This window comes from Herpailurus yagouaroundi, unplaced genomic scaffold (genome assembly GCF_014898765.1).
Source record: "Herpailurus yagouaroundi ecotype Mexico unplaced genomic scaffold, PumYag 67555, whole genome shotgun sequence".
Lineage (NCBI taxonomy): Eukaryota > Metazoa > Chordata > Mammalia > Carnivora > Felidae > Herpailurus > Herpailurus yagouaroundi.
Genome location: NW_024420361.1, coordinates 1,548,975 through 1,565,234, shown reverse-complemented (window position 1 = coordinate 1,565,234; position 16,260 = coordinate 1,548,975). Strand labels below are relative to the sequence as shown.

The window sequence follows — 16,260 nt, the reverse complement described above, 5'->3', positions numbered from 1 at the left end:
TCTCAATTTCCAACAAACCCCCTAAGGTTATAAATGTATGAATTATAGCTATTGCCTTGCATAAATATCTAAAATATTGTTCTATAATTTAAAAATACTGAAATTTTGGATAAGTATTGAAGAATAAGATATTCTGAGTTTTTAACAATTTAGTATTAATTTTGTTCATTGTAAACTCTTTTGAAACTCTTCCAGTTTGGGCCACTTTCTCACTTTAGTAAGCACATTGTAATGAACACAACTTAATCATTCTTTGATAATCAATCTTATCAAAGTGTTTCAGGAGTATCATATGGAGCATAGGTACTCATGGTTGAGGATAAAATTTTTGGAAACAGAAAAAAAAAAATAATTGCTACTGGTTCCGAAACCTACTATAGAAATGCCTGTTTATACGACATTTTGAATGTCAAATTTTCTTGCATTTTCCTCTCTCTAAAAAAAAAAATATATGAGCCAAGTACTAGGAAGTAAAGCTTTCACTTTATAATATTTTGTTCAGTCATCCCAGACCTCATTCAAAAAAGCAGCAAATTTTGCCTCAATGTGAGTCTTAGCAATTTGCACTGCTGATACTTTTAATTGGAAACACATGATCAAGTGCCTCTTTAAACAAAGATGAAAACTAAATTCCCAACTCTCCTCTTCCACTCATGGTGACACATTGCTATTAACTGTAAATAACAACATGTGGTGGGATCCACTTAGAATGTCAGTTATCTTTGATTCCTCATGCAAAACATTTCTCAAATTCAGAAAGATTCAGATGTGCCTCAACCAATTGCCATAGGAATCTGGACAGGGATTTTTAATGGATTTAATATATGAATCATATTTACATAGACTAAAACTTGCATTTAATATATAATAATAATTACAGAAAAGTGTTCTGCATCTGATTTTTATTCCATAGTCTGTTCTCAATTTAAGTTTTAAATTGATTATGGGGCACCTGGGTGGCTCAGTTGGTTAAGCATCTGACTTTGGCTCAGGTCATGATCTCACAGCTCCTGAGTTCAAGCTCCGTGTTGGGCTCTGTGCTGACAGCTCAGACCCTGAAGCCTGCTTCGGATTCTGTGTCTCCCTCTCTCTCTCTGCCCTTCCCCTGCTTGCACTCTCTCTCTGTCTCTCTCTCTCTCTCTCTCTCAAAAATAAATAAATGTTAAAAAAATAAAAAAATATGTTAAAATGATTAAACAAATTATAGGCAAAAATGTTTCCTTTCTTTCCATAAACTTCTGCTTAGCAGAGGGAACTCTAATAAAATTCACTTATTTCAAAGCAGTCATCTAGTTTTGATTTTGATCCAATCAAAAGTTCACTATAGTTTAGAATGTTTATACTACAATGACACCAAGATAGCAAATAAATGTAGAAATGAATTTATTTTGAGAATACTTATTTTTAACAATCCTATTATATCTATAATCTTGGAGAAAATATGTAGAAATGAATTGAAATATGGAAAACATACAGATGGTTACATAAAAAATAAAATATTGATTTGATTCAGTGATGATATTGTGGGAATTATCCTCTTGGATTTGTGTTATTTTAATATATATTTTCAGTAAAGTAATATTAAAAAATTAATGTTTATTTTTTAGAGAGAAAGAGAGGGTGAGTGAGAGAGAGAGAGAGAGAGTGGCGGAGGGGCAGAGAGAGAGGCACACACAGAATCTGAATCAGGCTCCAGGCTCTGAGATGTCAGCACAGAGCTGAACACAGGGTTCAAACTCATGAACTGTGAGATCATTACCTGAACCGAAGTCAGACACTTAACCAACTGAGCCACTCAGGTGTCCCAGTAAAGTAGTATTTTTAAATTAGAAAAATAAAAACAGTACAAAATCCTAGCCCATTGTTAACTAAACTTATAAGAAAAGGTATAAAAGTTTTGTTCAAAATACAATAAACTAAGCAGGTGTTCTCAAGTGTTTCTACATATTGGTCACTGTGGTTATATTACAATACTATATTTTATTAGTCTATTTCTATATATTTTTGTTTGTATTTGCCTTTTCTCTCATAGTCTTCATATCCTGTTTAAGAATCCTAAAAAGTAGGCACAAGAGCTCAATAAAGAAAATAACTAAATATTTGAGTATATAATGAGGGTAAATTGTCTTTAGTGAACTACACAGTCTAAGAGAAAATGGAAGATTAAAAAAAATGAAGTAGCACATGAATTTGGCCTGTTATCACAGGAATTTCTTCTTGAGACAACACCCTTTGGGGTGATGTCCTTCTCTTGCATCCTTTCTTGTTGCTAGGATCTTTTCCAGCATAATAGTACTGATATAAGTTTTGTTTGGATTTTCTTTTTTCTTTTTTTTATTTTTTTAACGTTTATTTTTGAGAGAGCATGAACAGGAGAGAAGCAGAGAGAGAGGGAGACACAGAATCCAAAGCAAGCTCCAGGCTCTGAGCTGTCAGCACAGAGTCCGAGGCAGGGCTCAAACCCATGAACCGTGTGATCATGACCTGAGCCAAAGTCAGACTCTAAACCAACTGAGACATCCACGTGCCCCTAGATTTTCTTTTTGAGGGGACAGGTTGTGGAAGAGGTAGGATAAGGAGCTGTGTGTTATAGATGTTGGGATTTTCCAAAGAGAGAGCAACATTCCTCTCCAAAACAGTTTCTCACAAACTCTAAGGAGAGATAGAGTGAGAAACCTTAGTTGAGTTTAATCTTACAACGTTGTTTCCTGCCATAGTTTAAAACTGAAAACTCATGTTGAAATTAGTAATTAAAGACATTTCATACTCACGGATTTAAAGAACAAATGTTAAGGGGCGCCTGGGTGGCGCAGTCGGTTAAGCGTCCGACTTCAGCCAGGTCACGATCTCGCGGTCCGTGAGTTCGAGCCCCGCGTCAGGCTCTGGGCTGATGGCTCGGAGCCTGGAGCCTGTTTCCGATTCTGTGTCTCCCTCTCTCTCTGCCCCTCCCCCATTCATGCTCTGTCTCTCTCTGTCCCAAAAATAAATAAAAACGTTGAAAAAAATTAAAAAAATAATAAAGAACAAATGTTAAGATGTCTATACAACCCTTGGGGCACCTGGGTGGCTCAGTCTGTTGAGTATATGACTTCGGCTCAAGTAATGGTTTCACAGTTTGTGAGTTCAAGCCCTACGTCGGGGTTTCTGCTGACAGCTTGGAGCCTGGAGCTTGCTTTGGATTCTGTGTCACCCTCTCCCTCTCTCTCTCTCTCTGCCCCTCCCCACCTAGTGCGCTCTCTCTGTCTCTCTCAAAAATAATTAAACTTTAAAAATTGTCTATACTACTCAAAGCAACCAACACATTGAATATAATTCCTATCAAAATATTAACAGCATTTTCACACAAGTAGAACAAGCAATCCTAAAATTTATATGAAACCACAAAAGGCCCTGAATAGCCAAAGTAATCTTGAAAAAGGAAGGCAAAGCTTGAGGCATCAAATTCCGAACTTCAAGTTGTATTACAAAGCTGTAGTGATCAAAACTGTATGGTATTGGCAAAAAAAGAAAAAAAAAGATACATAGATTAATAGAACAGATAGATAACCCAGAAATGAATGCACAACTATATAGCAAATTAATTTTTGACAAAGCAAAAAAATATATCCAAAAGGGGAAAAATAACAGTATCTTTAACAAATGGTGTTGGGAAAACTGGACAGCAACATGTAAAAGAATGGAGCTGGACCACTTTCTTATACCATACACAAAAATAAATCCTAAATGGATTAAAGACCTAAACATGAGACCTGAAACCATAAAAATCCTAGAGGAGAATATAGGCAGTAACCTCTTTGTCATCAACTATAATAACTTCTTTTTAGATTTGTCTCCTTAGACAAGGGAAACAAAAGCAAAAATAAATAATTGGAACGTCATCAAGATAAAAAAGCTTCTGCATAGTGAAGAAAACAATCAACAAAACTAAGGGACAACTAATGGAATGGAAGAAGATATTTGCAAATGACATATCTGATAAATGGTTAGCATCCAAAATACATAAAGAATTTATACAACACCCACAAAATGAATAACCCAATTAAAAATGGGCAGAACATTTAGGCTCTTTCCATAATTTGGCTATTGTTGAGAGTGCTGCTATGACTGGAGAGTGTGATGCTAAGTGAAATAAGCCATACAGAGAAAGACAGATACCATATGGTTTCACTCTTATGTGGATCCTGAGAAACTTAACAGGAACCCATGGGGGAGGGGAAGGAAAAAAAAAAAAGAGGTTAGAGTGGGAGAGAGCCAAAGCATAAGAGACTGTTGAGAACTGAGAACAAACTAAGGGTTGATGGGGGGTGGGAGGGAGGAGAGGGTGGGTGATGGGTATTGAGGAGGGCACCTTTTGGGATGAGCACTGGGTGTTGTATGGAAACCAATTTGACAATAAATTTCATATATAAATTTAAAAAAATAAACAAAAAATAAAAATGGGCAGAAGACATGAATAGAAATTTTTCCAAAAAAGACATACAGATGGCAAAGAGACACTTAAGATGTTCAGCATCACTCATCATCAGGGAAATACAAATCAAAATTGCAATGAGTTATCACCTCACAACTGCCAGAATGGCTAAAATAAACAACACAGGAAACAACAGGTGTTGGTGAAAATGTGGATAAAGGGGAATCCTCTTACGCTGTTGATGGGAATGCAAGCTGGTACAGCCACTGTGGAAAACACTTTTGAGTTTCCTCAAAAAGTTAAAAATAAAACCACCCTATGGTCCAGCAATTATACTACTAGTTATTAATCCAAAGGATACAAAAATACTGATTCAAAGGGGCACATGGACACCAATGTTTATAGCAGCATTATCCACAATAGCAAAAAATATGGAAAGAGTGCACATGCCCATTTACTGATGAATGGATAAATAAGAGGTGGTATATGCACAAGGGAATATTACTCAACCATCAAAAAGAATGACATCTTGTCATTTGCAATGATAAGGATGGAGCTAGAGTGTATTATGCTAAGCAAAGTAAGTCAGAGAAAGACAGATCCTATATTATTTCATTGAACTGTGGGATTTAAGAAACAAAACAGATGAACATGGGGGAAGGGAAGGAAAAATAAATTAAGATAAAAACAGGGAGGAAAATCATAAGAGACTATTACCTATAGGAAACAAACTGAGAGTTGCTGAAGGGGAGGTGGGTGGGGGAATGTGCTAAATGGGTGATGGGAATTAAGGAGGGAACTTGTTGGCATTAGCACTGGGTGTTATATGTAAGTGATGAATCACTGAATTCTAAATACTACACTATATGTTAACTAACTTGAATTTAAATAAAATCTTGGAGGAAAAATAATGAGCGGCACCATTTCCTGGTTAAAAAAAAAGTTAAAAATAGTAGTATCCTATGATTCAGCAATTGCACTACTAGCTATTTGCCTAAAGAATACAAATATACTAATTCAAAGGGATATGTGCACCCAATGTTTATAGAAGCATTATCTACAACAGCCAAATTATGAAAATATCCCATGTCCATCAACTGATGAATGGATAAATAAGAGAGTGTGTATATATATATATATATATATATATATATATATATACACACACACACACAATGGGGTATTAGCAATAAAAAATAATGAAATCTTGCCATTTGCAAAGACATTGAGCTAGAGAGTATTATGTTAAGCAAAATAAATCAGTTCAAGAAAAACAAATACCATATAATTTCAGTCATATGTTGAATTTAAGGAACAAAACAAATGAGCAAAGGGGAATAAAGAGAGAGGGAAGCAAACCAAGAAACAGACTCTTAACTATAGAAAACAAACTGACGGTTGCTAAAGGGAAGGTAGGTGAGGGGTGGGTTAAGTAGGTGATAGGGATTTAGTAGTGCACTTGTGATGAGCCCCAGGTGTTGTATGGAAGTGTTGAAACACTATATTGTATACCTGAAACTAATATTACACTGTATGTTAATTGGAATTTAAATAAAAACTTTAAAAAAATAAAATAATTAGTAATTAATGCATAATATGCCTATATCTTTACATGTTTATTTCATCTGTGGACATTAATCATATATTTTGCATTGATTCTGTAGCTTTTATCTCTTTTATTAATATTTTGTAATTTTTGATTGTGGAGACAGCACATCTTCAAAGTTTTGTAGCACTAGGTACCATAAAATGCCATTTTACGACTCTCCAGTCATTAAAATATTAGTACTACTGGAGCCGTGTCAAGAATTCTGCTTACTACTTGGGGATTATGTGATCATCATGTTGGGGTTTAATGGATGAAGGCTAAATGCAACATGGCCCTGTGTTTTATTTGACCATATGATCATTTAGCACTGTAATGTGAATCCAGTACAGCTGTCAATTCTGACTTTCCAATTAATTTAGAAAATATGCAACCCTATATCTAATTTCCTAAGCAGAAATGATATAGGGAATTTTTTTTTTTATTTTTAAAAAAAAGTATGAGAGCTCTTTCTGCCTAGGTGATCACCTCCTGCTTTAATTTTGGGATTAGCAGCCTAAAATTAATACTTAAAGATAATAAATAAAAACACAAAATTTTAAAAATAAAGAAAAATCTAAAAAACATTTAAATTAAATTAAATTAAATTAAATTAAATTAAATTAAATTAAATTAAATTAAATTAATTTTATCTTGGCACAGAGCAAGCGGGAAGTTACTTAGCAAGGTTCCGGGTTTCCTCACGCCCCGCCCGCCCTACCACAGCTAAATGGTTTTCGTCCTTGGGGTGCTCTGTCCTGCGGAAAGGAATCCGTGTCCATCTGTCCCAGCTCTGCCCGCCCGCCTCGCATCTACCCTTCTCTTCTGACTCCGCCCCACATCTGTCCGGAACCGCCTCCCGCTGAAGCTGACCCAGTGCGCGTCCGCCAGTCAGTCCCTCCGGACCTGCCGCGAGTCTCAGACTGCCGAAATTACCGCGCGTCACTCGGTCCGTACCCGGTGGGCATCTGGGGTATCTGGGCGGTCTTCCGTCCCCAGCGTGTGTGTCTGTCTGTCTGTCTCTCTGTCTGATCCGCCTTCTGCAGCCTGCCTTCCGGCCCCAGCGCACCAAGTGTTTAGTCTGCCCTTTCACTGACGCTGAGTGTGTTTAGCGGCCTTAGCTGCTAGCCCGCCTGAGACCGGCCAGGCAGCCGGCGGAGGAATACACGTTTGGCCCCTGTCCAGGTTAAGAGAATTTTAAGCCAGTAGGAGCTCGAGGCCTATATTTATGCTGAAAACGGGTCTCGAGGCCTCTGTAAGCCAATGCGAGATGTGGGGGGCCCAGCCAGCTGCTTGATGATTTCTTACAATTAAATGAGGAACAGAGAATTTCTTTCTTACTACTGGCTTTTAAAACAGATTTTAAATCTTAATGGGTGGAAATTATAAGTTCTTTAGGTAGAACAGATTCGTTATTGGGATGCATTGTTGTCTGATGTGTTTGTTCTGAGTCCGCTGACCAGCTGTTTCTGAACTTCATTTTCTCAGCCTCAACAGTGATTCTGAAACTGCTTTTAGCTTCCTTCGCCTTGGCTTTCTTCTTTTTGTGAACAGCTGCTTGGCCCATAGCTTAGAGAAATCAGCCTTTTTTTCTCTCCCGCGAAAGCCTCCTTCCTGTGCTTAGAAAGATGGGGAGTGGAGAGCCTAATCCTGCTGGCAAGAAAAAGAAGTACCTCAAGGCTGCCCTGTACGTGGGTGACTTGGACCCAGATGTTACTGAGGACATGTTATATAAAAAGTTCAGGCCTGCTGGCCCTCTGCGCTTCACCAGAATCTGCCGTGACCCTGTGACCCGCAGCCCCCTGGGCTATGGCTATGTTAACTTCCGCTTTCCTGCAGATGCTGAGTGGGCCCTGAATACCATGAATTTTGATTTGATTAATGGCAAACCTTTCCGCCTCATGTGGTCTCAGCCAGATGACCGCTTAAGAAAGTCTGGAGTTGGAAATATATTCATCAAAAACCTGGACAAATCCATAGATAATAGGGCCCTTTTTTATTTATTTTCTGCTTTTGGGAACATTCTCTCCTGCAAAGTCGTATGTGATGACAATGGCTCTAAGGGTTATGCCTATGTGCACTTTGACAGCCTGGCCGCTGCCAATAGAGCCATCTGGCATATGAATGGGGTGCGGCTCAACAACCGCCAGGTGTATGTTGGTAGATTCAAATTCCCAGAAGAGAGGGCAGCTGAAGTCAGAACCAAGGATAGAGCAACTTTCACTAATGTTTTTGTTAAAAACTTCGGAGATGACATGGATGATGAAAAACTGAAGGAAATCTTTAGTGGATATGGGCCAACTGAGAGTGTTAAGGTAATAAGAGATGCTAGTGGGAAATCTAAGGGCTTTGGATTTGTGAGGTATGAGACGCACGAGGCTGCCCAAAAGGCTGTGTTAGACCTGCATGGAAAGTCCATCAATGGGAAAGTTCTGTACGTAGGGCGAGCACAGAAGAAAATTGAACGATTGGCTGAGTTAAGACGAAGATTTGAACGGCTGAGATTAAAAGAAAAAAGTCGGCCTCCGGGGGTGCCTATCTATATTAAGAACCTGGATGAGACCATCGATGATGAAAAACTGAAGGAAGAATTTTCTTCCTTTGGATCAATTAGCCGGGCCAAAGTGATGGTGGAAGTAGGGCAAGGCAAAGGGTTTGGTGTTGTCTGCTTCTCCTCTTTTGAAGATGCTACCAAAGCAGTGGATGAGATGAATGGTCGCACAGTGGGCTCCAAGCCCCTGCATGTCACCCTGGGCCAGGCCAGGCGCAGGTGGTGAGAATAAGAATGCTCAATTTGGTGCAGCCTTTAGCTGGTGCCTACTTAGTTTGGGCTACTTTGTGATGAGGTTATTTTATGCCAGGCTTTCTTTTCTTTTCTTTTCTTTTCTTTTCTTTTCTTTCTTTCTTTCTTTCTTTCTTTCTTTCTTTCTTTCTTTCTGAAGTAAATACTTTCTTTTGAAAAAATAAGTAAAACTAGAAAACCTTGTTCATTTTAGTGAAGAATATAATTTCTAATTGTAAAACTGTCATTTTGTACCATTTTTTGATAAAATATCCTTAGGGTATATAGAATAAACTTTGTCCCTCCACATATTGTTTTCATTATTATTATTATTTACCTAAACCAGTCAAGGTGAGGTACTTGAGTATATTTACTTCCTTATTGCAATTATACTGCTAAATGTAATTTCTTCTATGAAAATATTCTCAAAATGGCCATTATTTCTGAATCTATCACACAGAAAAGTTCTAACTTGCTTTTTGAGAAATCAGTAAAGCAGGGGAAAATGTATATGATCCGATGAACATTTGTGCATAATTTTACTTTATTATTTAAAATGGATATTATTTTCAAAAGATCTGAGTTTTCTTTATTTCGTTATACATTTTTCCCCTTTTTAATGTATTGTGGGCATATCAGAGAGTTGACAGTGGCTTTGACTAAGTATTGGGAATTGTATTCAACTTCATGCCCAGAAATAAACCTATTAGTGTTTTCTCAATTAGTATATTAGAAAATTAACACTTTAAGCATTATTAAAATGATGAATTTTATCTTAAAAATCTTTCCTGAGAGAGTTGATATATGAGTACAGTCTAAGCAGCATTCTTGCCACTCATTTTTTAAAACTCCTTAGTACACATGGGTCATGTTAAGTTAACAAAAAAGGTAAATAACTGCACTGAATTGCCTTTACCTATAGAAAATTTAAAAATTTTTACTTCAGCGTCTATAAAGTGTCAATAAAAAGGGTAAATAATCCATATAATGATGTTGAAAAATTACTTTGAAGGACATCTTTTATTAAACTTGTCGTTATCTCTTGTAAATTTTTGAATACATCCATGTGATAATATTCACAGATGTATCAAAGCCTCCATCTGTTATATGAGAGCTATTAATCCAGTATGGTTCTCTTTATGTCTGGCTGCTTCGAAGTTGTGACAAGATGTCCTGTTCTATATTGCAGTTACATTATTTATCCTGTAATTTCTAGATTGCAGATTTTTAGTATTTTACTTGTAGTCTCCTCTTTTCTCCACCCATCTACCTTCCATCCATATTACACTTACTTTTATGTTTTCTTTAGATTGCCTTTCATTTAATATGTGAGTGTTCAAATCATTTTGGAAGTAGAGAAATAATTACTTAATTTATGTAAAATTAAAAAAAATCCTTTTTAAAAATAGGGTTTATTCACATCATATATCCAACCATAAAAAATGTGTTGTCTCTATTCTTAATTGGCTTTTATTATGTTAACTACAAATTTTAGGTTACATGCATAACACAACATAGATATATAATTTTGTTAACACTTGTTAGCTATTTTCCCATAAAACAAAGAGAAAGAACTTTCTCTGTGTAATTGTTTATCTACAAATTACATGTATATTCATTATCAAATATTTTCAAATGGAAATCACTGTTTTTATTGATAATATACATAATACATGCTCATTGTTTAAAAAATGTACACAATGCAGGCGTTTATAAAGAATTAATTATAAAGAATTAAATTCCCACAGTTCAGAGATAACCACTATTAATGATTTCATTGCATACATATACTTTTTTCCTATGTAAACACACTCTTTTACAATCAACAAAAAAATACTATATGTACTATTTTGTGTTTCTTTAAATTTTAAGCTAAAAAATATCAATCTGTATCATCATTTTAGTGACTGCATAGTATTCCATTGCGTGCATGTACTATAGCTTATCTAAGTAACGCATTGAATAATACTTACATGTTTTCCAGTGTTTTCTACATTTGTAAACAACCTTGTGATGAACTCCCTTGCTTAAAACAGTATGAGTTATATGAACTTGAGGAAAAGTATCTATACCATGTAAAAGCTTAGGTCTGCTAAAAATTAGAATGCACATTATATTGATATATGTATCAAAATTCTGAAAAACATTCAAGATATATTCTTTACTTAAATTGACAAAAGTAAAACTAAAAACTAATGGGATATAATTTTCATATTTTATGAGCCCACTGCTTTACATAATTGTGACCATTAAAATATATGAAAACAGTGCAACCTGAAATAAATTTAAAATATCTACATTGGTAATTACTTACTATATGCACTCTCTATTCCTTTTTACCAATTACCAGTTTTTATTTGAATTTATAAACTTGAAGTGTTAGTGTTAACCAGAACCTTTACAAATGCTTTGAATCAGTATAAATCATGCAAGATTTCTAGAAGGTAAAAATCTTCAAGTATAAAAGCATTTAATACATTTGAGGAAATTATTTAAGTATTTAAATAATTATTATTTTTAAAAAGTTAGCCATTACAAATAAAGGAATAATTAAAATATGCCCAAGTACAGATAAATTATATGTTAGGACACTGCAAAGCAGTAAAAAACAAAACAAAACAAAACAAACCTCTGTAAATTCAGTTGGTAAAAAGAAAGGGAAAATTATAAAGGAAAGATCATCTCTATTTGAACACAAACACCTGGGTAATTTTTCAATCTTGTACTTTTCATTTTTAACTACATTTAATAGACTTATAATTAAGGTTTTCAAGGGGGAGCAAAACAACTGAACAGCTTAAATTTGTGAAAAAAAAACAGTAAAAATAGGATATTGTTCATTTCCTAGCGCAAGATAATTAGTAAATTAGTAAAACTATACTGTCAATTGTCATGGTAAACTTAAGAATGGACTATTTAATACAAGTTTTGTTTGTTTCCCCCAGCCTTTTTCAGCTTTTCAAAACAGTCACTGTACAAACTTCAAATGTGCCCAGGAGAAGAAAATTAAGAACATTGCTTTGTGATTGTAAACCATCATATTAAAAGTTATTCTGGTGAGACTATTCTGTACAAAAAACTTCTTCATATACTGTTGCCTTTCTGGTTGTATCTATGATTAAGGGGACAAACAAAATGTTACATGTTAAATGATATTTTCAGTACAGGGGAAAATGTAAGAATACTATGTGTTTAAGGGAATATTTAGGAATGGTGTGAATGCCATCCTACCTATAAATAAATGGCTTTATTTAAGGAAATAGTTTAAAATGCATCAGTAAATTACTGAACATAGATGATATATGTGTTCCCAGCATCTACGTTAATACCTGGAATATAGTTAGCATTCCATGGTTGCTTGTTGAATTATCCCTCAATTTGTTTGTTTTTCAATTGTCTCCTCAGTATTTCACAGGAGAAATGAGTTATTACAGAATACGCCATTTTTTATCAAATTTCATCCCATAAAGAAATAATTGAGAGCTGATTAGTTACATAGATTGGCGCTTCTAATATGGTGTTACTGGTGACATAGACTAGTGCTTATCCTGTTGAGGTGTTATCAATACTTTTACACTTCTCATGATTTCCTTTTTTATTATTGTTCAACAATTTATTGATGAGTTTATCTTAGACAAAGCTTCTAATAATTGACATAAGTTAAATGAAAATATATTTGTATATACTTTTTAAATAAATTAATGGGATGTTGCTTCAAGACCAAGACAATTTCCACAAGGCCTTGTTCCTACATTAAATCAAGTGATCACAAGAATCCCTGAAAAACTAGTGCTTGTGCATGTGAAATTAATTGTTTCTTACATACTTCATGGTGTTACTTCCCAAGAAATATAACCTAACAAATGCTTTCTTTGAGATTCAAGAGAGTTAATATAACCACTTGGCTTCAAGGGATCATGGTCAGTAGTTAGAAATAATCTAGCTACCATTGGAAATCTGAGAAAGGCCTAACTCAATGTACAAATATTGAGGATATAATTTATATGAAACTTAAAAAAAATAACTCCAAGTACTTTCACCGTCAAAAGTCAAATTCAGTTTTAAAACATCTCCCATTTGGCACACAAAAATGACCAGTGTTCTCATTAAATTTCTCAACAGAAGTTTGGAGCCTTTGCATTTTATTTAATTAAGAAAATATTTAGTTCTTTGGAGAGACTTGCAAGAAAAGAGATGAGTGATGCTATTATATGTCATGACTGTCTCAGTTATCAGAGTAAATTAGTTTCTTTGTTTTAAAACTAGTAAGTGAAACACCAGGTGTTGGCATCTTTTCTATAAAAAAATAAGCCTTCTATAATGTAGAATAAATAATTTTACAAATTTTTGAGATTGATTTAAAATTTCTAAAAAGGTAAATTATACTTTTGGAAAATCAAAGACTTTTTAAATCAATATTTAGGAGCATTTGAAAATTAATTTTAAGCAAATTTACACAGGATTGCAAATGACTCCTTTTTTTATTAAATTAAAATTGACATACTAATTATATTAGTTTCAGGTGCACAACATATTGATTCAACAATTCTATACATTACTATATGCTCACCATGGTAAGTGTAATCACCACCTGTCACTGAACAATGTTATTACAATATTATCGACTACATTCCCTGTGTTGTATTTTCATCCCCAGGACTTACTTCATAACTGGAAGTTTGTACCTTTTAATACCATTCATCTATTTTACCCACTTCCAGTTTGTTCTCTGTATTTAAGAGTCTGTGTATTTGTTTGTTCATTTGCTTTGTTTTTCAGATTTCACACGTAAGTGAAATCATATGGTATTTGTCTTTGTCTGATTTATTTCACTTAGTATAATACTCTCTAGATCCATGTATGTTGTTGCAAATGGCAAGGTCTCATTTCTTTTTATGGCTGAGTAATATTACATTGTGTATATATACCACATCTTTATCCATTCATCTGTTGATGGACACCTGGGTTGCTTCCATACCTTAGGTATTGTAAATAATGCTGAAATAAACATAGGGTGAATATATTTTTTGGAATTAGTGTTTTCATTTTCTTTGGGTGCAAACAACTCCTTTATTTTTTTTTGTTTCAAGTTTTTATTTAAATTCCAATCAGTTAACATATAGCATAATATTAGTTTCAGTAGAATTTAGTGATCCAGTTCTCCTCAGAAGTGCCCTCCTTAACATCCATCATGCATTTAGCCCATCGCCCCTCCCACCTCCCTTCCAGCAACCCTCAGTTTGTTCTCTATAGTTAAGAGTCTGTTTTACAGTTTACCTCTCTCTCTTTCCCTCTTTATGTTCATCTGTTTTGTTTCTTAAAATCCACATGATTGACATCATATGATATTTTTCTTTCTCTGACTTATTTTGTTTAGCATAATACTCTCTAGCTCCATCCACTTCATTGCAAATGGCAAGATTTCATTTATTTCTATGCCTGGATAATATTCTAATATATATATATATATATATATATATATATATATATATATACACACTTCTTTGACTTCTTTATCCATTTATCAGTCAATGGGAATTTGGGCTCTTTCCATAATTTGGCTATTATTGATACTGCTGCTATAAACATCAGGGTGCATGTGTCACTTTGAATCAGTAATTTTGTATATTTTAGATAAATATCCAGCAGTGCAATTGCTGGATTGCAGGGTAGTTCTAGGTTTAACTTTTTGAGGAATCTCCATACTGTTTTCCACAGTGGCTGCACTGTTTGCATTCCCACCACCAGTGTTAGAGGGTTCACCTTTCTCCATCTCCTCAACAACACCTATTGTTTCCTGTGTTTTAAATCACCTTTCTGATTTCACTTAGCATAATACCCTCCAGTTCCATCCACGTAGGGTATTATGCTAAGCGAAATTAGTCAGAGAAAGACAAATATCATATGACTTCACTCATATGAGGACTTTAAGACACAGAACAGATGAACATAAGGGAAGGGAAACAAAAATAATATTAAAAACAGGGAGGGGGACAAAACATGAGAATCCTAATATGGAGAACAAACAGAGGGTTACTGGAGGAGTTGTGAGGGTGGGATGGACTAAATGGGCAAGGGGCATTAAGGAATCTACTCCTGAAATCATTGTTGCACTATATGCTAACTAATTTGGATGTAAATTTAAAAAAATTAAAAAAAAATCACCTTTCTGAGGATTTTGGGTAGACTACATCCCTGAACAGAACTACACACAGAGAAGAATTTGCAAGCTTTTTTTTCCCAAAGCTTTAGGGAACCCAAAGAATCTCCCTAGTTAATTTTATTGCACAAAAATTTATTATATGTTAATTTCCTTACCTATAGGAGTAAATACCATATTTTTTTGTGTGTGTGTGATGAAGAGAGGCCCGTTACATTATGGCAGAGATAGTGGCAAAGTAATGCAAATTAAGATGAAGAATATGTTTTCCTATTCATTAAAGAGTTGTTTTGGGGGCTCAGTTGGTTAAGCTTCCAACTTAAGTGTCTCAGGTCATGATCATGAGGTCAGTGAGTTCTAGCCCCATGTCAGGTTCTCCGCTGACAGCTCAGAGACTGGAGCCTGCTTTGGATTCTCTCCCTCTGCCATCCCCCTGCCCTCTCTCTCAAAAATAGATAAACATTAAAAAATAATTTTGTTTTAAATATGGGATTTATGAATTAACCCAAGAATAATTAAAAGAAGAGATATAGATAAATAAAGAAAATATTTAAATGTTATAAATATTTAAAAATAAGGGCAGTACATGTCTGCCTGGCTTGATATCTACTTTAAGTTGAAGCATGATGAATAGTTTTCATTTAGTTTGTATGGTTATTCTTAATACTTATTTGACTACTACAGTAATAGTAAACCTTAGGAAACTTTCATTTGTAAGTGAATTTCCTAAAAAGAAAATCATCGGTACTACTCTACTTGTCTATACTCACTTACCTCCATCACCTAATCTCAACTCCATCTTTTGCTGAACACAGAAGCTTTTATAAGGCATTTTTAGTTTATGTAGTTTGTCTAAAAATTATCTAAAACATTTCTAGTAGAGGTGTGTGTGTGTGTGTGTGTGCATGTGTGTGTGTGTGTGTGTGTGTGTGTGTGTGTGTGAGAGAGATATTGTACCATTTTGTCAAGATTAAATTTCAGGACTTGCATGTTAAGCCACAGTAGAGAGTAGGATATGTAAACTGTTTATATATAGATGAATGTATCTAGCTGAAGATATTATTTTTAAAGAAAATGTACCATATAAAAATGATGTTAATTTGTTAATTAAACCAACAAAAACTATGGGCTCTGTTTAGAATTGTGCTTTCATGCTGTACACATGTTCTAGAGCATCTGAGTACCGAAGACTGGGTAATACAAACAGAAGTATATATTGCTAATGTGGTACAAATTTTGAGATGTGAAAGCCATATGCCAAGCATAACAAAAAATAATGCTAAGAGACACTGCCCAACTTTTCTGAAGTGGCAACTTAGGAA

The 16,260-nt window shown here is 34.7% G+C and overlaps 1 protein-coding gene across 1 annotated transcript; it reads left to right on the top strand.

The window, feature by feature from the left end:
* Positions 1 to 6,704: 6,704 nt before the first annotated feature.
* On the top strand, positions 6,705 to 12,567 carry LOC121025205 (polyadenylate-binding protein 5). Its single transcript, XM_040467659.1, has 2 exons — positions 6,705 to 6,945; positions 7,485 to 12,567. Exon 2 carries the CDS (start codon positions 7,625 to 7,627, stop codon positions 8,771 to 8,773), a length of 1,149 nt encoding a protein of 382 aa, XP_040323593.1. The 5' UTR covers positions 6,705 to 6,945; positions 7,485 to 7,624; the 3' UTR covers positions 8,774 to 12,567.
* Positions 12,568 to 16,260: the final 3,693 nt, after the last annotated feature.

Bases quoted from the DNA above. Each gene is read 5' to 3' on its own strand.
- LOC121025205 (XM_040467659.1), top strand. From the start codon at position 7,625: ATGGGGAGTGGAGAGCCTAATCCTGCTGGCAAGAAAAAGAAGTACCTC.